Source organism: Gobio gobio (assembly GCF_949357685.1).
Source record: "Gobio gobio genome assembly, chromosome: 22".
In the NCBI taxonomy this organism is placed as follows: domain Eukaryota; kingdom Metazoa; phylum Chordata; class Actinopteri; order Cypriniformes; family Gobionidae; genus Gobio; species Gobio gobio.
Genome location: NC_137118.1, coordinates 34,172,394 through 34,196,981, shown reverse-complemented (window position 1 = coordinate 34,196,981; position 24,588 = coordinate 34,172,394). Strand labels below are relative to the sequence as shown.

At 39.3% G+C, this 24,588-nt stretch overlaps 1 protein-coding gene across 5 annotated transcripts in view; it reads right to left on the bottom strand.

Annotated features, from left to right (window-relative positions):
- cuedc1a (CUE domain containing 1a) overlaps window positions 1–23,745 on the bottom strand; it is a 30,799-nt gene extending 7,054 nt beyond the window's left edge. For 2 of the 5 annotated variants that reach the window (XM_079805413.1, XM_079805417.1), the window contains exons 1-6: window positions 23,609–23,745; window positions 11,949–12,129; window positions 6,653–7,228; window positions 6,422–6,552; window positions 622–748; window positions 23–254 (exon numbers count right to left, since the gene is read on the bottom strand). In XM_079805413.1, coding sequence (XP_079661539.1) covers window positions 23–254; window positions 622–748; window positions 6,422–6,552; window positions 6,653–6,961 — 799 coding nt within the window. In that variant the 5' untranslated portion in view covers window positions 6,962–7,228; window positions 11,949–12,129; window positions 23,609–23,745. Of the gene's footprint in view, window positions 1–22; window positions 255–621; window positions 749–6,421; window positions 6,553–6,652; window positions 7,229–11,948; window positions 12,250–23,608 lie in introns of those variants that run through there. The other 3 variants (XM_079805415.1, XM_079805414.1, XM_079805416.1) reach the window with 3 other exon arrangements.
- Between the last annotated feature and the right edge of the window lie 843 nt (window positions 23,746–24,588).

Sequence of the window (24,588 nt, the reverse complement as noted above, 5' to 3'; positions counted from 1 at the left end):
ATATATGTGTGTGTATGTATACCTATCTCCAGAGCTATGAGGAAGTCTCTGTTACGCTGTAGCTCTTTCATGAACTCCTGATTCTGCAGGAAAAGGGCGATTCTCTCGTCCTCCAAGTACTGTTTCAACTTCCTGTCCTGTTCAGATGACCAAACGCTACCTGACAGGGCACCACTGCTGGATGAGAGCTGTGTCAGGGATGACAAGGAGGAAGAGGAGGAGGAGGAAGGCTGAGACAAGCTGCTCTGAGAACGCTGTGGGGGAACAAAAATCACCAAAGACATTTTTACTAAAATGACAAAAAAATCAACCATGAGACAATTGATTTGCTTTGCCTGGCCTCAGTGAATTTAGACATTAACAGAAGTCTTTGAATCAAGATGTAATGCTTGTTTTTGTAAACTCATGATATTTGTGTGTATTATTGAAAGGAATTGTACCTAAAAATGCTACAAAAATATATGTATATAATATTGTCACTGTATATGAATCAGTGAATCTGGACACAAAGCAGGGGGTGGGGGGAGTTGAATCTGCATCTGAATCTGAATCTTTGATATAGACCATTGTAATGTAATGATATTTAGCCATGATTTGCATGCTAGTAATTTGTAAATCCACCTGAAGATTCTCTGACTGCTGAGGCAGGATCCGCAGGAAGTCATCGGGGAGGTTGCCTAGTAACGGTGGATTCCAGTTCCTGTATCTTCCGACCTGCTGATGCCCAGGAGGGGGATAATCATCGAACCTGGCAAAATGATGAGTGTAAAATAAAAACACTAATTCTTCTCCTGAAACACACACCTTTAATCAGAATGGCCTGATGGGGATCCTCATTATGTGATTTAAATAATTTATAAGACACTGTTGTTAATTGAGTTCACACACTAATAGTTACCAAATAAATCCCTTGTGCAACAAAAAATAGATGTGATTGGACTAACATTTGGACCTAACGCGTTGCACACGTTGTTTTAGTCATTCTGAAATGCCTGAGCCAAAGTCTGTTATCAAAATGATTTAGTCTCGCACGATTATGTTTCCAAACATCAGGCATCCACCTCTGACATGACAGAGTTTCTTGTATTTTGTCTATGCACTCAAAGATTCAAGCAATTTCTTATATAGGATATAAAGAGTGAAAGTGGCTGTCCCTGTTGCAGCAACTTTCAATTTTATTATTGATACTTTGTGCCAGTTTCTTAGAAAGTGAAGATTTTATTCTCTTGAACACATAAGAAACGCCATTAATTAAAGGGGTACTTCATTGCTGGGAAGATGAATGTGTATTTAAGCTGGGTCATTTATGTAGTAGAAATGTGAAATTATTTTTGAATTTGGTGCCTTCTAGACTGAGAAAAGACAGAAAATGTAATTTTGTCTCATGTGGATGAAAGACAACAACTCCCAGAATGCACTTGCTTCGCTGCCCAACGAGGCCACTCCCGGCTACTGGTTATCACGGCACCGCCCCACCGTCGTTTTGATTTTCATAGTAATACAATCATTTTGTTCAGTTAGAGAATAAACACTACAATTAAAAACTGAACGTGTCTTTTCAATAAAGTGTGAGTGAGCCGAACGAAAGTCTCGGCACAAACGCAGCAGCAGTCAGATTTCATTCATCACGAGAGAAGAGCTGAGCAGAGCTGAGGTAAGTGCGGCTGTCATTCTCGGCGCGTGTCCAGCAGTCTGGCGCGTTATCAGATCGCATATGGAGGCTTAAAGGGTAACTAAACCCCTGCTCAGAGCTTAACTCCACCCACTGGCAAATTTTGAAAAATGCTGGAAAAGTGGGCAGAGCCCAGCGGAGACGAACCGGGGGCGGGGCTGAGCGGAGGGCGTGCACCTGAGACCCGCAGTGACGGATGGTTTGACAGCTGTCTGACTCGCGAGTCGCAAAGATGGAGAATGACTGTAGTGACGCCAGCTTTGCAACAGAGCGGTCATTTCTCCTACCTTCATCTGAATTGGAGGAGGGTGAATTGTCTGTAGACACAGACCCAGAACCTTATCAATGCGAGCCGCTGGCTCAAACTGCGTTAACTCCCGATGCAGACGATGCCAGCGAAGCAGCAGCGCAAGAGAACTGACCTAATCTATGAACTGTCGAATCCTTACACTGAATGCCACTAAAAATAGATCTGATATCTGATATACATACAATGTATTTTCATTCAAATTAACTGAATCAGCGCAGCACCAATAAGTTCAGACCTAAAAGCCTATTATAAACAGATTTCCTGTTAGGCTATATACGCCAGCACGTAACAGTATTGTTGTCCCGCGTCCGCGGCAACCACTTGCGTGTCAGGGTTTGAAAGTGCGTCTCATGTATGAAAATGATCTGTACACATGACGGGCGGCAATAATATCGCAAGAAAAGCCTGACGTGTACTGACAACTGCATTATTTAACCGCATTTTCTTCAATACAATGTTAAAGCAAGTGTCAAGTCAGTTTCATTCATAATGTTTCTGCTTCATGTAAAATGACAGTTCATTCTGGAGTGAAGCCGTTCTCATCATGTGATTGGGGGAAACATTTCTGAGGGCGTGGTGAGCTCGTGCTAGGGGCGCGGATAGTGAGCCGTTTACACCATATTTTATAGAATTAAAACACTTTATACTCAAATGTCAAAACATTTACTCAAATCAATGAACAGCATTAATAAAGCCCCAGTATTACAGATCATTAACTAAAAAAAGTTGGTTTAGGATTTAGTTACCCTTTAACTTTCATAGGAATTCATTGAAATGTTGAAACACTCACTATTCTCCGCACCGCACCGGTTCACTCTCAAGACCCTTAAAAGGTACTACAGATGTCGTTACAAAGTCCATCTCACTACAGTGGTTCTAAAATAACTTTATGAATCGGCGAGAATAGTTTTTGTGCTGAAAAAACCCCTAAATAACGACTTATATAGTGATGACGATTTCAAAACAAGGCATCATGAAGCTTCGAAGCGTTATGAATCAGTGAGTCGAATCATGATTCGGATCACGTGTCAAACCGCCAAACTGCTGAAATTTGGCGATCCAAACTGCTGATTCGACTCACTGATTTATAACGCTTCGAAGCTTCATGATGCCTTGATTTGAAATCGTCATCACTATATAAGTCGTTATTTAGGGGTTTTTTCAGCACAAAAACTATTCTCGCCGATTCATAAAGTTATTTTAGAACCACTGTAGTGAGATGGACTTTGTAACGACGTCTTTAGTACCTTTTAAGGGTCTTGAGAGTGAACCGTGCATTGTGCCAATGGAGGCCTTTCAGAGCCATCAGATTTCAACTAAAATATCTTCATTTCTGTTCCGAAGATGAATGGAGGTCTGACGGGTGTCGAACGACATGAGGGTAAGTAATTTATGACAGAATTTTCATTTTTGGGTGAACTAACCCTTTAATGCCCGATCCGTGCGCATTTACATTCTGTGAGTGAGATCCCACCCCTGTGGGCGGGTTGAAGACATGCGGAACTAGCTCCTTCTACTGGCTGTAGTCTTTAATGCCCGATCCTCTGATGACGCAAAATGGTCGCAGGACTTTTTCCAGAAATAAAATGCATAATTCTCTCATCGCAGGGGGATATGAGGGGAAACGTATTGAATTTGAAGATCAAGGTAAATTGTACTTAATTTGTCTTCTGGGAAACATGCAAGTATTTTTTGTTGCTTCTGAAGGGCAGTACTAAATGAAAAAATATATAAATATTTAAACAAAATAAGAAAAATTTGTCGTGTGAGTCCCTAAATTGTCCTCAGTGTGAAAAAATGGATCTCAAAATCATACAGTCCCTGCTGGAGAGGCTTCAAATATGCAAAAGATGCTGGAAAACTGAAGAATATGCGGCAGTTTAACTGCTCAGGACAGACAAGGGACTCATGATGAACAACCATCACAAAACAAAAAAAACAGCCATGGATCATCCAGGGAACGACACACAGTATTGAGAATTAATTTTGAACGGGGTTATTTTAATAAATTCAGCTATTTTTTTTGTCTTGTGGACTACATGTGAAAAAAAAAATTTTGTGTAAAATATCTTATTCAGGACAGTACTAAATAAAAAATAATGCATTTTGTATGATGTCTTTTATTTTGTTAAAATTATTCACATTTTCACAGATTCTGCAAGTGGTTCACATACTTTTTCTTGCAACTGTACAGGGAGTGCAGAAATATTAGGCACGTTGATTTTCTGATCATATTTTTTTTCCAGGCACATTTGACCAATTCCAAACCACAGTAATCCTAATAACTACTATTGATTTAGTATTTAATAATGTATAAGTGATATATAATTGTTCATGAAGGCTGGAAATGAAAATCACCTTATATTCAGGTGTGCAGAATTATTAGGCATGTTTTCTTTTACAGATACATTGAGCCAAAAAAGAGATTTAACTCAGACTGAAAAGTCAAAAAGTATTAAATGCCCATGAGAAGGATGCAATACTAATGCAATACTAGACATTGCAGTTAAGGCATGACCATTGGACAGTGAAATGCTCGTTGGGTCAGCAGGATCTGACAAAAACAGGTGGTGAAGAAAAGACACCTGTTAACTGCAAAAGAATTAAGAATTAAGGTGAAGAATTAAGGGTGAAACCATCAGGAAGCCTTTAGTCTCCAGCGCCACCATTTTCCAAAGCTGCAACCTACCTGGAGTCTCCAGAAGTGCAAGGTGTCAGGATCTCAGAGACTTCAGTTAGGTAAAGAATCCTAAAAAATGACCCCCACTAGATAAGAATCACAAGCTGAAGTGTTGTAAAATACATGAAGAAGGTTTTTTTATAGGCTTTATGGACAGATAGGTTGAGAGTGACTCTTGAAGGACCAGCACCACATCCTCTAGTACCACTGTTTGAAGAATTCATCTTCCAGAATCTGGCAGTACGTTTTGGGAGTTCATTTTTAGTCCATCTCTGCAAAACGGACTTCAGGATGGACTAAAATTAACTCCCAAAACGTAATGCCAGATTCTGGAAGATGAATTCTTCAAACAGTGGTACTAGAGGATGTGGTGCTGGTCCTTCAAGAGTCTTTCTCAACCTATAAAACCTATAAAGCCTATAAAAAAGCAGGCTTCATGTATTTTACAACACTTCAGCTTGTGATTCTTATCTAGTGGGGGTCATTTTTTAGGATTCTTTACCTAACTGAAGTCTCTGAGATCCTGACACCTTGCACTTCTGGAGACTCCAGGTAGGTTGCAGCTTTGGAAAATGGTGGCGCTGGAGACTAAAGGGTTCCTGATGGTTTCACCCTTAATTCTTCACCTTAATTCTTAATTCTTTTGCAGTTAACAGGTGTCTTTTCTTCACCACCTGTTTTTGTCAGATCCTGCTGACCCAACGAGCATTTCACTGTCCAATGGTCATGCCTTAACTGCAATGTCTAGTATTGCATTAGTATTGCATCCTTCTCATGGGCATTTCATACTTTTTGACTTTTCAGTCTGAGTTAAATCTCTTTTTTGGCTCAATTTATCTGTAAAAGAAAACATGCCTAATAATTCTGCACACCTGAATATAAGGTGATTTTCATTTCCAGCCTTCATGAACAATTATATATCACTTATACATTATTAAATACTAAATCAATAGTAGTTATTAGGATTACTGTGGTTTGGAATTGGTCAAATGTGCCTGGAAAAAAAATATGATCAGAAAATCAACGTGCCTAATAATTCTGCACTCCCTGTACATTCTACCAATTTTAAAATTGCACTAGATTTTGAATTTTGAATGAAAGGGGCCTTTGAGTTATCTTATGAAAACAGACTGTTTATGAATACTACTAGTGATTTTCAAGATGAAATTGTTTTTTATAAAGCATAACAGGGACTGTAAAATATATATTGTAGGTATGGAATTGGCATATGTTGAGTTTTGATATTATAGGGTCACTGGGATTTTTTGGGGCTTTTTTTGATTGGCCTTTGGGTTAGTTTTGTTACACAGATCTGGCACCCCTTGTCCTGTAGTGTGTTTTGGGCAATATTCCATTAGGGTTTAAAGGTTTTAACATGACCCCAATAGAAGGCAACAAATTACCAGTAGAGATCCACAGGGACATCACGGTTTCCATTAAATCCAATACAATTCCCATTATAACCATTACAAATTCTATAAGGGTTTCTATTGTTTTTTTCAGCAGGGCGGGAATTCCACAAATCGGATCAGTTAGAAAATATATAGATTGGTGGTCTTACAGCTTGAAAATTAAGTTTAGAAATTTGGTCTGTAAGAAGAAAAAAGGCTTAAATAGTAGATCAGCCAAACCAACATAAGCAACAAAGTAAACGCAGACACAATATCTCTCACAGATTAAAGTCGTATTAATCTTATTATTAAACTATTATTAGTAGTAATTTCTTCCAACAGAAAACCCGGTTAGATGTTCTTCTTGCCTGGGTGGTGGTGTGGATGGAACATCTGCAGGATGTTTTCTGTCATAGATGTGCATGTCATAGGAGGGTGGAGCGTAGACGGGTGGAGGCTCCTCATCTGAGCTGTCCGGCTCCAGCGTTCTCTCCAGGATCTGCAGCGGAGGTTAGATGGAAAGATTATTTTGTGCATCAAGATGCAAAAAGACCAAACCTTTAGTCTCAACAAATCTAAATAGAAGTTTCTAAACTAACCTCTGGAGGAATGCTGTCCTCAGAATCCGAGCTGTCATCTGTGGCTTGGCTATCCAAGCTCATCTGCAGGAGCTGGTCAATGGTGGAGTCGACAGCGCCTTGGTTAGCCCTCAAGACACACTCAATAACCTCATGCTCCATGCTGGGGAACATAGTCTTAAAGTCATCCATAGCCTGGCTAAACTCCAAACGCCGGACCTGACGTGGAGGCCTCCTGTTATTGAGCTCCCCTGAGGCAGCGTCGCCCCCTCGTGTACCGCTGCCATGGTTACTGTTCGTGTTACTCCGGCGGAAAAGGCTGGTCATCATTTACAGAACCTCCCTTCCACTCAAAACTGCCCATCCACTGCAGTGGCCCCACCCCTTGACCTATGCACCGCCTCCGGCCACGCCCGTTATCCACTCATGATGCCCCTGGAGGTGAGCTTCAGTATATAGAGGAGCAGCATTGGGTAAACTTTTCTGCTGATAGCTGACACTCAACCACATCCAGGACTGGCTGGGCTTCCTAGAATGCCTTGCTCTCACTCTCACAGTCCCCCTCAAGTCAACGAACAGCGGCCCACTCCTGAAGACCTACATCAGAACAGCAAAATGTTAACCATTGATATTTTATTCAGTATAGGGGTAGTTAAAGATAAAGTTGCATTAAGATTTAGATATATATACAGTGAGGAAAATAAGTATTTGAACAAGTTTTTGCAATTTTGCAAGTTCTCCCACTTAGAAATCATGGAGGGGTCTGAAATTGTCATCGTAGGTGCATGTCCACTATGAGAGACATAATCTAAAAAGAAAAATCCAGAAATCACAATGTATGATTTTTTTACCTATTTATTTGTATGATACAGATGCAAATAAGTATTTGAACACCTGTCTATCAGCTAGAATTCTGACCCTCAAAGACCTGTTAGTCTGCCTTTAAAATGTCCACCTCCACTCCATTTATTATCCTAAATTAGATGCACCTGTTTGAGATCGTTAGCTGCATAAAGACACCTGTCCACCCCATACAATCAGTAAGAATCCAACTACTAACATGGCCAAGACCAAAGAGCTGTCCAAAGATACTAGAGACAAAATTGTACACCTCCACAAGGCTGGAAAGGGCTACGGGGAAATTGCCAAGCAGCTTGGTGAAAAAAGCTGCCACTGTTGGAGCAATCATTAGCAAATGGAAGAAGCTAAACATGACTGCCAATCTCCCTCGGACTGGGGCTCCATGCAAGATCTCATCTCGTGGGGTCTCAATGATCCTAAGAAAGGTGAGAAATCAGCCCAGAACTACACGGGAGGAGCTGGTCAATGACCTGAAAAGAGCTGGGACAACTGTTTCCAAGGTTACTGTTGGTAATACATTAAGACATCATGGTTTGAAATCATGCATGGCACGGAAGGTTCCCCTGCTTAAACCAGCACATGTCCAGGCCCGTCTTAAGTTTGCCAATGACCATTTGGATGATCCAGAGGAGTCATGGGAGAAAGTCATGTGGTCAGATGAGACCAAAATATAACTTTTTGGTCATAATTCCACTAAACGTGTTTGGAGGAAGAAGAATGATGAGTACCATCCCAAGAACACCATCCCTACTGTGAAGCATGGGGGTGGTAGCATCATGCTTTGGGGGTGTTTTTCTGCACATGGGACAGGGCGACTGCACTGTATTAAGGAGAGGATGACCGGGGCCATGTATTGCAAGATTTTGGGGAACAACCTTCCCTCAGTTAGAGCATTGAAGATGGGTCGAGGCTGGGTCTTCCAACATGACAATGACCCGAAGCACACAGCCAGGATAACCAAGGAGTGGCTCTGTAAGAAGCATATCAAGGTTCTGGCCTGGCCTAGCCAGTCTCCAGACCTAAACCCAATAGAGAATCTTTGGAGGGAGCTCAAACTCCGTGTTTCTCAGAGAAAGGCCAGAAACCTGACTGATCAAGAGAAGATCTGTGTGGAGGAGTGGGCCAAAATCCCTCCTGCATTCAAAACATTAGCAAAAATCTAACCTTTCATTGAGGTAAAAGATTTGAAAGTGTGGGGAAATCACATTATGAAATACATGTTTTTCTCCAAAACATGTTTGACACAATTATTGGCACCCCTAAAATATCTCTGAAGTATATTCCCATTCATTTAAATTTTTTTAGCACACTAGGGGGACTAGGAACATGAAATTGTCCAATTATGACATCTTGTTTCACAGGATGATAAATATGAGGAAACACAAAGGCCAAATTCCCTTAATCATCCATCAAAAACCCAAGAATATAGTTCTGATGTGCAGCAGAAGATTGTTGAACTTCATAAAACAGAAAGTAGCTGTGAGAAAAAAGCTAAACCATTGAAAATTCCCATTTCCACCACCAGGGCAATAATTAAGAAGTTCCAATGAACTACAGATGTTACAAATCTGCCTGGAAGAGGACGTGTATCTATATTGTCCTAATGCATGGTTAGGAGAAGAGTTTGAGTGGCCAAAGACTCTCCAAGGATCACAGATGAGAATTGCAGAGAAAAGTTGAGTCTTGGAGCCAGAAAGCCTAAAAAAACAACAACCCCGACATCACCACATGTTGTTTGGGAGGGTTTCAAGTAAAATCCTTCTTGCTCATCAAAAAACAAACTCCAGCATATTCAGATTTCAGACACAACTGGAACTTCAAACGGGACCAGCTTCTATGGTCAGATGAAACAAAAACAAAAAAACATTTTTGGCAGCAAACCCACCAGATTGGTTTGGTGCAAACAGGGATAAAAAAGTATCCCATGCCCACGGTTAAATATATAGCTGGATCTTTAATGTTGTGGGCCTATTTTTTTGGTGGAGGTCCTGGACAAACATTTGTGAAAGAATGGGTCACTCTTAGGAGCTCACTGAATTCAAGCGTGGTACCGTGATAGGTTGTCAGCTGTGCAATAAGTCCATTCGTGAAATTTCCTCACTACTAAATATTCCACAGTCAACTGTTAATGGTATTATAACAAAGTGCTACAGACCTCCAAACTTTGTGTGGGCTTCAGATTAGCTCAAGAACAGTGCGTAGAGAGCTTCATGGAATGGGTTTCCATGGCCGAGCAGCTGCATCCAAGCCTTACATCAAGTGCAATGCAAAGCGTCGGATGCAGTGGTGTAAAGCACGCCACCACTGGACTCTAGAGCATTGGAGACGTGTTTTCTGGAGTTTTCACTTCATGCTTGAATCACCCTTCTCTGCCTGGCAATCCGATGGACGAGTCTGGGTTTGCAGGGTACCAGGAGAACGGTACTTGCCTGACTGCAAGTTTGATGGGGTTATGATGTGGGGTTGTTTTCAAGGGTTGGGCTTGGCCCCTTAGTTCCATTGAAAGGAACTCTTAGCTTCAGACATTTTGTATGTAACAATTTCATGCTCCCAACTTTGGGGATGGCCCCTTCCTGTTCCAACATGACTGCGCATCAGTGCACATACAAGGTCCATAAAGACATGGATGAGCGAGTTTGGTGTGGAGGAACTTGACTGGCCTGCACAGAGTCCTGACCTCAACCCGATAGAAAACCTTTGGGATGAATTAGAGTGGAGACTGCGAGCCAGGCCTTCTTGTCCAACATCAGTGCCTGACCTCACAAATGCGCTTCTAGAAGAATGGTTAAAAATCCCCACAAACACACTCCTAAACCTTGTGGAAAGCCTTCCCCGAAGAGTTAAAGCAGTTATAGCTGCAAAGGTTGGGGTAAACTCCATATTAAACCCTACGGATTAAGAATGGGATGTCATTAAAGTTCATGTGCATGTAAAGGCAGATATAACAAAACTTTTAGCAATATAGTGTACATGGTATCAAAGATTGTAGCAAATACCAACAAATAAAAAATCGAAACCTGACAGCCTCTGCTAGAAATCTTATAATAGGCCGTGGTTGGGTCTTCTATCAGGACAATGTTCCAAAACAAATACAAAAATGTCACTGAGCACAAAATTAAGCTTCTGCCATGACCATCCCAGTCCAATGAACCCAATAAAATGAGTGGGGTGAACTGAAGAGAAGAAGTACCAACATGGAGCTGGGACTCTGAAGGATCTGGAGAGATTCTGTATGAAGGAATGGTCTCTGATCTCTTGTCAGGTGTTCTCCAAACTCACCAGGCATTATAGGAGAAAACTCAGAGCTGTTATCATGGCAAAATGAGGTTGCAAAAAGTATTTAATAAAAGGGTGCCAATAATAGTGGCCAACGTGTTTTGGAGAAAAGCACTTATTTCATAATGTGATTTACCCCCCACTTTCAATTATTTTACTTTAATGAAAGAACAAATGGATAAACAATGCAGATTTATTTTTTACAGCCATCTATGTTCATATTTACCAGGGGTGTCAATGATTCTGACAACTGTAAATGCATTATATTCTGTAAAATGACATAATTTGAACATTTTCATTATTTTATTATCACATTTTTGTAAATAGTGCAGCATTGTGAAGTATAGTATAAATATTCCATAGTCTCATTTAATATGAGTTATTTCAGAAATGTTTTTATCCATATTTGAATTAGCTTTTATTTTTATATTTTCAGATTTAATTTTGTTTACGTTTTAGTAATGTGCTTTTGTGATTTTTATTCATTTTGTAAAAATATTTCTATTGAATTTATTTAGTTTCATTTTAGTAATTTCAGTACTTCAACTTATTTATTTCAGTAAGTTGCCAAAACAACATTTCTATTTTCATTCTTTAAGTTTTCCATTTTATGTTAGCGTTATTTCAGTTCAACACATTGTTTAGCATAGTTTTAGTTAACAATAAAAATGAATTTGATATGTACGTATATTTTTTATTTATTTACGTTTTGATAGATTCTACCATATTCATTGGTTTTAACATCACATCAGTGCAATAGGGATTAACAATTGTCTTTGATTTTCAAATTTAATTGTTTGAATTAATTCTCATAAAGGATGAACAAATAATGCATTCAACAGATTAAATATTGTCTCAAAATTCATACTACCCTCAAATTATTTCAGGGTAATATGAATTGTTTCTGAAACATTTTAATTAATGTAAGAAAATATATTATTTCAGATAATAAAGCATATACACACACATATATATGCACACACATGAGCAGCATGAGTCATACAGTGGACGGCCCCCATTGGACATTAAATGGATCAGGTTCATTAACAAACAAGGCTTCCAAAAAAGACAGGGTAGGTTTTAAACTCTTTAAAGGGCACATTTCACCCTCACTCAATACATGGCCAGACGTACATCATATATATGCAGTGTGTTTCCCAAATATGTATCGATTTCCTACCTACTGTCTGTCTGCAGAGGAGATGCAGGCTCACACCAAAAGATCCACCAGGAAGCGACTACAGCCAGCAAGATAAACCTTTAGCTCCCATCACAGGCAGCGGGCTCCTCCATAAAATCCATCATCGGAGAGGTTCGAATATCCCTCGCTCCCATTTTCATCTCTCCACATTAATCTCCACCTAAAACCAAACAGGCAGCACTAAATATAGCCACAGACTCTGGCACAGTTCGCCAGCGAGCACAGGAACAGTAGCAGCTTAGTGATGTCTCTGAAGAAGGGAGGCTGTGCCCTTGTGAATAACATACAGCAGAGGGCTGACGTCATCCATAGTTAATACGCCTGCTGAGCTGATATCGGTTAAGCAGGGGTATGTGTGACCCACTGAGATGGATTAGAGCCGGAGGAATGCCACACAGTGCCAGATCTGATTGATAATTTGGAAAGGTCTCAGCACGGCAGAGGTGTTATCATAATGGGGGCAATCATCTTCTAGCAACACAGGAACGCTTGTTATTTGAAATTACGGCTATCGTCAACAGTCAATGTGATCAGAGCCTGTTGGTCTTGTATCCATGGCAACCCCCGTGACTATCAATCCCGCTGTTGTTGGACCCTCGGAGTAAGTGATTGGTTAAAGAAGCTCAGAATAAACAACAGCAGTGGTATGTCGTCAAAACGGCCGGCCCCTCAATGGCAAACACAGTTCAACGCTTCAATCAATCTTGCAGTTAGTCAGAAACACATAATACAAAATCAATAAAAGCTGCACTGTAAGTGTAAAGCTTTTCAGATATAAAACTGAAACTGAATTGAATCAGATGAAGGTCAAACCTGTGATCAAGACGTCATTCACACTACAGGTCTTTTAAAGAGGACCTATTTAGCTTTTTTACATTTTCAACTTCGTTTAGTGTGTATCGCCCCAATTGTAGTCTTCAGTTTTCTTCCGGGAACCAGTGTTGGGGTAGTTACTCAAAAAAAGTAATTAGTTACTAGTTACTAGTTACATCTGTAAATTGTAATGAGATTACTTTACTAGTTACTGTATTTGAAAAGTAACTACACTACTTATTACTTTACTTTCCCATTTTTTAATTTACCGTGTAGATATATGGACAAACATCATGGTTCTATGGCAGTTTCCCCAAACAAACAAAAAGGACTACTGTCAAATAAAGATAAAGAAAATAATAAGAACAAATAATTTAAATACAAGCAGCAGCACAAATAAATACTATTGAGCAAAGACACTAATAAAATAAACAATGCTTTTCAGGTTTTTCCAGGTACGTCTAACATTAGTTTTCAGGTACAGAAATCAAATGTAAAATAACATTGCATATTTGACTGTATAAATTAAACATTAATCCTATTAAATTTACAAAATCTATTCAATCAAGAGCAGTGAGTGATGCCCTTGTCTTTTGTTGTTTGACATTAAACAGACAGCAGTAAAGGCCACTGCCCCTTTAAGACCTAATAAAACTGCCCCTTTTAGACCTAATAATACTGCACCTTTAAAGCAGCACTAGGTAACTTTTCAACCTTTATAATATATTTTCAAGACTCTTGTGATGATACATCGACTTACAATAGGTTGAATGACACTTCTGCCATAGCCTGACGGGGTCTGTATCGTTTTTAATCGTACTTTTAAACTTCGGGTTTCGGGTAGTAACCCGAGAAAAAAAAGAACTACAAAATTCGACTGCTTTACGGCATATACGTCACTTCCACCACCACCCCACTTCCTGAAATTCGGACGTGCGAGCCAAACTATAATTTGTTTGCCGAATGTTATAGTCATGGCCGAAGCAGCACAGAAAAATAAGAAAGCAAAGGTTTTGTCGGAGGAAAGCAAAAAGAGGAAACGAGCAAGTGATCGGATTAAAGGCAGGACGAGGATCAACATTGGGCCAGCGTTTGCTCGTTGGCGTGAGCTGAAGGAGGAGGGGCTACATTCTTGCAAGTAAATACATATGATAAGACGTACAAAATCATATTTTAGGATACCTAACATGTCTGTGATATTGGTTTATTTGTCTTGCCTCAAGCTATAATGCAAATCGTTTTTTCATATTTGCAGATTCATCTAGGGTAGCTTGATATTATAATATTGACGATATATGGTTATCTACCACTCAAACATTGAATTGAAGTATCATATAGATTCCGTAAAACGGTAACCAATAGACTAGGCTACTATAATGACGCTGGCTTGTAAACGTGAGCATCGCGATCATTTGGCGTTTGAAAAAAATAAAACCCATGAAATTATATTCATATGACATGCTGAAACATATGCCACTGTACCTGGGATGAAGACATTTCACACGCGACGCAAGCAGAACACCTACATGTGAACTCCTGCAGTGTTCAGGGCTATCATGGTTGTCATGTCAACAAATGCACGTGCGATGCATCCCCTGATGTAGAGTGACCGTTTACGACAGTAGTAGAGGACAATACTGTTTCACAACTGTAGGGGGAGCCCGAGAGCAAAAACTACCTAGTGCTGCTTTAAGACCTAATCTTTGACCTAATGCTCGGATATGCGTCGTTTTAAGGCATATACAGACTATGTCTGCTAGGATACTCATCAAGATGGGCATGTCGACATAGTTTTTGTGTGAGTTTGTCCGTTCAAGAGCAAAACTTGAAAGAGAACTCAATATTTGCGCACTGTGAGACGTGTGCGCGCTTTCGGATGAGTGCACATAGACAAAATATTCTCACAGCGTGCGCAACTTCTCATTTGTGATGACGGCGAAAATGACTGGTATTCGAACATACTGCAGCACTATATGCATTGAACAAAGTTTACAAAGAGAGAATTTGAAGGACTTTTACACTTTTATTATTTTTAATAAAAAATAAGTTTCCAAATCCTAATTCCTCAAGTCATATCTACACACATATGCACACATTCGCATTCAAACGCGCTTGCCTATAGGCTAAACGGGTAATATTTGCATACATGCCATCGCCGTTTTCGCAGGGTGGTGTTTTTTCGTGATAGTATAGGGTATAGTTTAAAAACTATTTCAAAACCTATTTCATGGTTTGCGCTCTCTGGCCACCAGATTCTGTTGCCGTGCGGATGGGCGTCCACAACGCATAGGGTGTTTTCTAAAGCAAAATGAATTTCCCATTATCACTGTAAAGCAAGGCCGTTACCATGTCTTGAACATGGGGGAGGGGGGCGGGGTGCGGGGCATTTCTTTAAGCATAAAGAAACAGAACAGTGAACGAAATTCTGGGATTATTAGGAAGTAATATTTGCATTAATTTGCATCAAATATATTGTTAGTATCGAGATTCTTTAGTGTTAGTGAATAAATACATTGATCTGCTGTTAAAATTCTAATTCCTTAGTGGTGGTCATGGTGGTAGAATTTTTGTAAACCGTGTCGAAGGTTGCAGGTTTAAAACCGCCCTCATATCACTTTTTTTCTTCATTAAAATCAAAGATGTTCAATGATTGTATTAAAGAGCAGGGACACGTTTGTGTGCATTTTGTTTTGTGATTTCACCGGAAAGAATAGAGTCTCCACAACGGTATTAAGCGATAGATTGACGCGCTCGTCTGTGTGAAGACTGTGCACTGTACGAGCCAAAAGAAAACGTAAACCCCGCCTACTTTGATTTGATTGGCCATCTCAATCATTTTGACATTGACAAGCGCCGTTAGACCGCTGAGGCAGACCAGGCTGAACATTTTATGGGGGGGGGACTTGTCCCCCTCAATGTCTATGGTGGTTACGGCCCTGCTGTAAAGCCTCTTTGAAGCAATCTGTGTTGTAAAAAGCGCTATATAAATGAAGGTGACTTTTCTACAATCGCCTTGTCTTGTTGTAGTATAGTGTATGTTTACATAACAATTTGAAGCATATTGTATGTTTTATATAGCCTGGATGCCAGCCGAACTTAGCCCCGCCCACAACATTTTTACTCGGGCAGTTCGGTCTGGACTTGCTCAATAGAGAAGTAATTATGCCCGAACAGAAGCTGTTCGGACCAATGAAATTGTCAGGGCGGGCTTTAGACGATGATGGACAGATGATCAACAGTAACGTAATCATCCACGTCATCAAAAGCCGCTCGGGTTGAATTTGTTCTAATCCTAACGGAGAACTTGTTCATATATGCATTCACCTTTACTATTTCTCTCAGAAATGATGATCGTGTTGGTAAGTACTCTGTGTATCCTTAAATTCTTTTTTTACAACACCGGCAAAGTTAGTTTACACTCATCTTTTTCTTCTAACGTTAGTCCAGCGTGCGTGCAGACAGGGTTGCCAAGTGTTTACAACAAAACCCGCCCAATTGCTAACGTTCCTCAAAACTAGCCAAAAACAAGCCCAATAGCTTTCCAAGGGGGTTCTCCGGGAAAAAAGGCATTTGGGGGGTAAAATATGTGTTATTTTGGAAGGACTGCCTGCTAAAATTCGCATTCCTGGGTCTGTATATCACATAATTGCGGTCGCTTCAACCCGTGGACTTGGCAACACAGTGCAGTTGAGTTCTGTTGACATTTGACAACTAACGTTATGCGTCGCTCGGTCGCTCCGTTGCTCTGATTGGTTGTAGGTCTATCCAATTGAGGTCTTTCCTGGTTCGGTTGAAACACGCCCCATAATCACAGCCCAACGGAGCAGAATCAGACTCATATTCTGACTAGAATTGAGTATGACGACGTCAGGCTATGTTTTATACACAGCAAAAATAGCATTTTGACAGAAAATTCCAGATTTGTCAGCAAGCTAGATATCTTGTGAATGTTTATTTGGTTGTCAACAAATGGGACTCTAAATATCATGTTGGATTTAATAACATTTTCCCAATAAATAGGCAAGAATAAACCTGGTGTCCTCCATGATTCCTGTTCATTCAGCCAACAAAGTACTTGATTGTGATGAGCTTCAGAAGTGGGAAGTAGTAAATCTTAACGAATCGGATCAACCTATTATGACTTGGAAAGACTTGATTACTTTTATGGTCTCCATTCATTGTTACTGAATCGGGGAAAAAAACAATTAATTCTTCAACATTTCACATTTTGTGTTTATGAAAGAAAATCAGTCACACATGTTCAGTTCAACATAAGGGTGGAAAAAATAATTTCCGATGTTTAATTTTTGGATGAACTACTCCTTTAAAAAGATGAACGAATCGTACTTGACTCCTTTTGGCACAGGACGTAACTGTGAATCTGCCAAGCTGGCATACATACAACAGCCCTGCCATTAATAACAAGCTATAAACAACGTTTTTTTAATGAAATTTAGAATGTTGTCCCTGCCAAAATGATCCCAATCTCCCTTTCTGTATTATGCCAAATTCTGATGCTTTTCTGGCTGATTCAGCGTCCAAGAGGAGAGTGAAATCCAAGCGGACAGATTGTGGTGTCTGACAAGGAGAGCTGTTATCACCACAGGAGTCGTCTGTGGGTTAGTGCTTATGTCAGAACACACGCCTGCTGTCTATGTATAAAAGTAGCAGCATGTTCACTGGCACCTCTCTACACTATGCTATCATTAGCCCTAATTGGCCCAAACCCACAAGGATAATAAATTCTAGTAGTCACTTACACATTTTTAATATTTCGTTTGAATTCATTTTATTAGAAGCAGATTTCATTGCAAAGATGCATGCATTTTCTCCAAATATATAAAGTTTTTCCCAAAGAAAAGGGGAACAGTTGCATAGTGTGCACTGAAACAAAAGCACGAGCGGGGCTTTGACATTGTCCTTGTTTCTGACCTGGTTCTGCTGAGACTGAAGGAGAAAAGAGAAGAAGAGAGGACAGGAAGGAACAGTGCAGAGGGGAGGTAAAAGTCCACTACTTTAACAATGTCATTTAAACTGAAGCAATCAAGTTGCAAGGCACGTCACCTCAAATAAATACCACAACAGCAGAGACTTAATAGGATCTCTGATCTCAGCCGAGCCGTGAAACTAAGCCCTAATTTAATGAGACTAAATCATGCCAGATATTAGAGGCATATGGTCAAACATTTGGAAGAAAACGGATCCCATCCCAGAATCCTTTGGGAGGTCAAACATCAGTCTGCTATCAGCTAATATGGCACCATAAGCAATTTAGGCTACTGTGGAAAATATGAACATATCACAGATAGAAGAACGGGATTTCACCAGGTAGAACATGTTCCTGGATCAACATCATTGTTGATCCTGGAACAACATTCCAATGAACCAATCAGATTTGAGGGATAGTTTTCTTATTTTTTAGTTAAAGGTGGGGTAGGTAAGAATGTTCTAAAACACTTTTGTCCAAATTTGTTTAAACTTTATTTATATGTCAATACATAATTAAAATTTAAGTACTCTGAAAAAGAGAGTATAAAAATCGAGTGATTCTAGACTTTTTAATCTGCAATAAACACTGCTCATTATTTTCGTTCGGGCCGAAACAAGTGATTGGCTTGGGCGACTGTCACTCTCTCTCGCTACCATGGCTACCGCCGCTTTTGCTCCAGGATCTGCCCACATGCGCGCGCCCCAGTGTTGCCAAGTCGGGCTACTTCAAACACTGTTGCCGCGGGCTGTTTTTCATGTCCGCGGGTTGAAGCGACCCCAATTATGTGATATTTTGCCCCGGGATTTGCGAATTTTAGCAGGCAGCCCTACCAAAAAGACACATATTTTACCCCCCAAACGCACGATTGGGCTTGTTTTGGGCTAGTTTTGAGTAGCAATTGGGCAGATTTTGTTGTGAAAACCTGGCAACCCTAACGCACCTGTTTGATTTGAGTTCAAGAGGCTGTATTTCTGCTGGACAGGTAACCTTTCATTTTGATTATACATTTTTTTGATTTATGTTTTCATGAAGCATGTATCACTAGCACACGTAGCTGCCTAATATAGCTAACATAACATTACTTAGCATGAAGTTACAATGTTATACACTTAGCGAACCATTAGTAGAGATGATAAATACTCAATATGCCTAGCTCAAGTTGATCGCTGTCGTGTTGAATTTCGCAAAATGTAACTTTAGATAACAAAATGCATGTGTAAAAGCTAGTACACCGCATCCAGGAACTTTTTTTAGAACTAAGTTAGCTTTAGCTACTACCCTCTGTCTAAACTCTTTTACCATGTTCACCGGGAACTTTACCTGCACGTTTATTTCGGCCCTTGGTTTGTTTTTATATACTCTACCAATGTTTATGTTGATGTTTTTATCTTGTATCTGTGTGTGTCGTAGACACTGTGTTGTGTGTGTATTTTAAACTTGACCAGTATCGTTATTCTAGCTTGATAGTGAGTACTAAAAGACATCTTATTTGTTTATATTCATAATGATAAAGTTAGATTTTTTATTACATGTGATTCTGGCATGATGTCACTACATCCACTTCTTCTCCGCTCACCTAAGGTAAATAATGCGTCTTTCAGCTGAGCTGATCGTGGTCGGCGTAGCGCGTTCATGTGTTTTGGGGGCGTGGCTTTGGAAAGAGCCCAGAAGGGAGAAGGTGGAGTGAATGGAAATAATGAGCTGTCTTTAAAACATGAGAGAGAGAGAGAGAGAGGTCTACAGACACTCAATGTTTATACTTTCTTTTTCTGAGTACTTACATTTTAATTATGTATTGATATATAAAGAAAGTTTAAACAAATTTGGAAAAAAAAGTTTTTTAACCAAATCCTACCTACCCTACCTTTAATATCCAGTTTAAAGGAACACTCCACTATTTTTGAAAATAGGCTCATTTTCCAACTCCCCTAGAGTTTTACCTTTTTCAAATCCATTCAGCCGATCTCCGGGTCTGGCGGTAGCACTTTTAACATAGCTTAGCATAGATCATTGAATCTGATTAGACCGTTAGCATCTCGCTCAAAAAATGACCAAAGAGTTTCGATATTTTTCCTATTTAAAACCTGACTCTTCTGTAGTTACATCGCGTACTAAGACCGACGGAAAATGAAAAGTTGCGGAACTATACTCTCATTTCTGCGTAATAATCAAGGAACTTTGATGCCATACCATGGGTGCAGCAGGCGCAATGATATTACGCAGCACCTGAAAATAGTCCCCAGCTAGGTAACTTCCAACGTGACCGGCACTAAGTTTGTGTACCATATTTTCCAGACTATAAGTCGCTCCGGAGTAAAAGTCGCATCAGTCAAAAAATGCGTCATGAAGAGAAAAAAAACATAAGTCGCACTGGACTATAAGTCGCATAGAGAGGCGGTTGCGTTGCATGAAGCAGTAACAAGAAGGCCCGCCGGCAAAGTAATTTATGTTCATCTCCTTGGCAACTACCAGGGTGTGGAGACGTAACTGCACCGTTGACAAGCCTCTCCCGGCAGAGCGTTGTTCAAGCACCCATCTGTGGACTCGTTCCTCCAGCTCTGGCCATCTTTTTTTCAGTCCGCGATTAGCTTTCTTTGTTTTCTTCACTACAGTTAAAATAACCTCTGCTTTTCGCCAGTCCCTCACAAGTGTCTCACTCATTTCAAACTTTCTTTCTGCTGCTCGATTACTGTTTTCGGCTGCATATTTTACTACCTGCAGTTTGTAATCTGCAGAATAGGATTTTCTTTTTTGGGGCATTTTGTTTGTGTTCAGTCTTACTCAGTTGTCTTTAAGTTTATATTTTAGTTTACCGTTTTTCAGTTTTCAGTTAATTTTTACAGGTGTATTCTACAGGAGCAGCATAGAGCGCCCTCTCGTGGCTGTAGATGTAAATGTTTTCTGTTGTCAGTCAGTATGAATTAATTTTGATAAGTCGCACCTGACTATTAGTCGCAGGACCAGCCAAACTATGAAAAAAAGTGTGACTTATAGTTCGGAAAATACGGTAGTTGCAGGTATTCCGGTTCAAATAGATACGGTTCAGGATCTGCACGCACCAAAGTAAATATCTTCTGAATCGTCTCTCACAAATGTCTATATGGATACAAGGCACGCTCCTTGTGCAAGAAGATTGGTTATGTTGACAGAAGTTAGCCTATTTTCAGGTGCTGCGTAATATCATTGCACCTGCTGCATGGTATGGCATCAAATTTCCTTGATTAATACGCAGAAATGAGAGTATAGTTCCTAGCCATATCGGCCTAGAAAATCGCAACTTTTCATTTTCCATCGGTCTTAGTACACTATGTAACTACAGAAGAGTCAAGTTTTAAATAGCAGGGCTCCAGACTAACTTTTTTCACTAGGAGCACAGTGGCCCCCAACTGAAAATTTTAGGGGCACAACCAGAAATTTTAGGGGCGCACACCGTAAATCAACATGCTAACCAAATCTACTCATTTCCACTGTATTACTAATAGAGATCGGTATCATTAAGGTTTTAATGGTATTACTACTCTTACCGATACTGCTTATCGATCCGGTACTTTAACAGTATTCTTACCAGTTCTTTTTATTATACTTTTTTTTTTTTTTTTTTTTTAAACATAATTAAGAACATAATTACCATGGCTTTATAATCTGAAAAGTAAAATATCTATAGCAAAAGAAACCGCAAAGTTTGAACAAAAATATAAAACATCTATTTGTAAATGGACCAGTGTGCAGGCATTCGGAAGGTCTGCTAACATTAATATTAAAGTAAAGAACAAACCTACAAAGAAATCTAATAAAGTAATGAAATGTAAAATAACACTGCATCGTTTTCACTGTATAAATTGATAGATTAATGCTTATAAAAGCTTAAGTTATTAATTCAAGAGATGTGAATATTTTCTATTTGCCTTTTGTTCGATTTGAATTAATGGCTCAATCGTCAGCAGGTTTATGAGACGCTGCCCCTTTAAGACCGATCGAATGTAGAACTAATAATATCATATTCTCCTATTTCTCCAAACTATTTACGCCCATTTAAGATATAAACTGTTAAAATAACTACTCTCCAATCGGGTCATTTTGACACCGGCTATTTGTTGTTTATTTGATGGTTTAGACGCGCACACGAAGCCTAAAATATTAAGTGCAAGTCGGTCCATTTCGCAGCACACACACATAGCCGCCTTGAAGTTGGAAACAGCGCGGATTATTTTGCATTTAATAGCTCTTTATTATCAAACACATCCCGCAGTTTAGCAACAGTAGAGACTGCAGTTTACAACAATCACTGAATCTGACATTAAGTTTAGGTTTAAGGAGAAATGACAGCGCAAGGCTGTGAAGGGAAGGATGAGCTCGACGGAACACGGCTATAGGAATAGTTTTACCTCATACCATCTTTTTATAATTCTTGGAAGCCAAAATCGAAAATAAAATTTGATTAATATCACAGCACATCCCTAAAGTTTAAGCAGACTAAACTTTTGTTTAGTTATTGGCCATGGTCATTAAGATGACTGACGTGTTGTGTTTGCTGTAGCTCCCCGTGAGCTCGCTCGCTTTCTCTCTCTTCTGGATTGCGAATGGCAAAAATGCATCACGGACAAATGGTTTAATATTATCGCATATAGAAACGGCTGGCAAAGAGAGAATTTGCCAGACATAACGTCTGTCAATTATAATTAGTAAGTGTATTTTCTTAATTTCTTCAGTACCGACAGCAGGCAAATTTACTGGTCGCACATGTGCGACTGGATGTAAAATTCAGTCGCACACTCTCAAATTTTAGTCGCAAAATGCGACCATTTAGTCGCACTCTGGAGCCCTGAATAGGAAAAATATCAAAACTCTTTGGTCCTTTTTTGAGCGAGATGCTAACAGTCTAATCAGATTCAATGATCTATGCTAAGCTATGCTAAAAGTGCTACCGCCAGACCCGGAGATCAGTGTTTGGCAGTGTTTTAGCAGTGTTTTATGTAACTTCAAAGGGTTTCCTGTAAAATTACACCAACATTTTTAATTTTCACCCCTGTATGTGGGTATAGGAAGCTTTTCAATTTGGATAGGCCAAATCCAAGCGGAAATGGTCCCAGAGTAATTTAGTGTGAATAAGTTACTTTGTGTAAAACAAATGCCAAAGTGATGCATATCTCCAGAAAGTAGAGCTAAGCTTTCAAATGGTACCACATATGAGGTCAGAGCTCCTCCACAGACATTTAAAATTGAAAGTACGCAGAGTTTTAGTGGTTAACTGTTTAACTCTAGGGAACTTGGAAAATGAGCCTATTTTCAAAAATAGTGGAGCGTTCCTTTAAGTTTACAACGGTTAGTGGCTTATTCACCTATCCTCTGAAGATTAGGGGTAGGGAACATTGGAAAAAAAACATGGTTATCATTTTATTATTTTACACTTAAAGATATTGAAAAGATTTTTTAGCATGCTTAAGAAAACAAAAATGCTAAATGCTAGACAGCTAAATGCTTTATCATATAATCTTAATTAATTATTTTTGGATAACATTTTAAAAGATCAAATTTCTTCCCCTTTATGATTTTTTGTTGTTGTTACATATAGACATAAGTGGACCAGAGATACAGGTGAGTTTTAACCTATGGTTTTAACAAACTCTATCACATCATCATGTAGTACCATAACAGCACTGCTTTAAGAGACCTGCACTATATATGAGGTTATTATTAGAACATAACCGCAGGACAGATTAATGAGGCCTGCCTGAATAGAATTTTAACAGAACAGCGCTTCAGTAGTAAATGTATCTAAATAAACTGAAACTCAAATCATCCGGCAAAGACACGAGCAGTAGAAATGAGATCTTACCAGCTGAAGCGATCGGCTCTGATCACATTACTCGATGCTACGTTCCTCCATGTTGTGTAGCCTATAAACAGTGATAACAGCGTTCACAGCGCGTCAGATGGTGAGTCTTTATCGGCTCTTGAGCGCTTGAGGTGTGGGCAGATTATCCTCCTCTCACCGCGCTCAAGAGCATCTAGTGGATACAGGTGAGTAAAGCGTCTCAGCATTTATTACAAAAGATATAATCAACCCCTGAGTTTGTAATAAAATATTATAGGTATTCATACTTCAATTATCTTCAATTTCTTAAATATAAAGTTAAATGAATACTAAGTTAATACTACAAATATCAAAAATATAAACAATAGGCCCATATTGTCAACAATTATTGTCAATTTTTGAAAGAAATTAATATTGTTTTATTCATCAAGGATAAATTAAATTTATAAAATAATACAAAATAAATGCTATTTTATGAACTTTCTATTCATCAAAGTATCCTGAAAAATCGGTATCAAGGTTTTCACAAAAAAATATTAAAGCCCCCCTGTGGTGAAAATCAAGTTTTTAAATGTTGTTTATATGTCTGTGGTGTTTTTAACATGCTTATAGACAAACCATGTGCAAATTCATAAGTCAACCGCATTGCTGAGTATTTTCTTTTTAAAACTTCAGTGAAACAAAGACAGTCTCAAAAAGGCATTTGAAATCAGGTGTTTCTGACGTCACAAACTACCTTGTAACCAGTCATGTCAACTTGGGGGTGGGCTTTAGCATATCATTACTATGCCATGAAACAGGGGAGTTTAAAGAGAAGAGTTTTTTCTGTTGATATATAAAAAAAATCGGGTAGATTTAGTGAGTGTGTATATAACGATGATACAATGAACTATGCTTTTCTCCACTGACGTTCTGAGTTGTTCAAAGCGTTTAGGATGCTGATGGTAATGCTGAGTTCACACTGCCCGATTTTGACTCGCCGACAGGTTTCGGGAAATCGC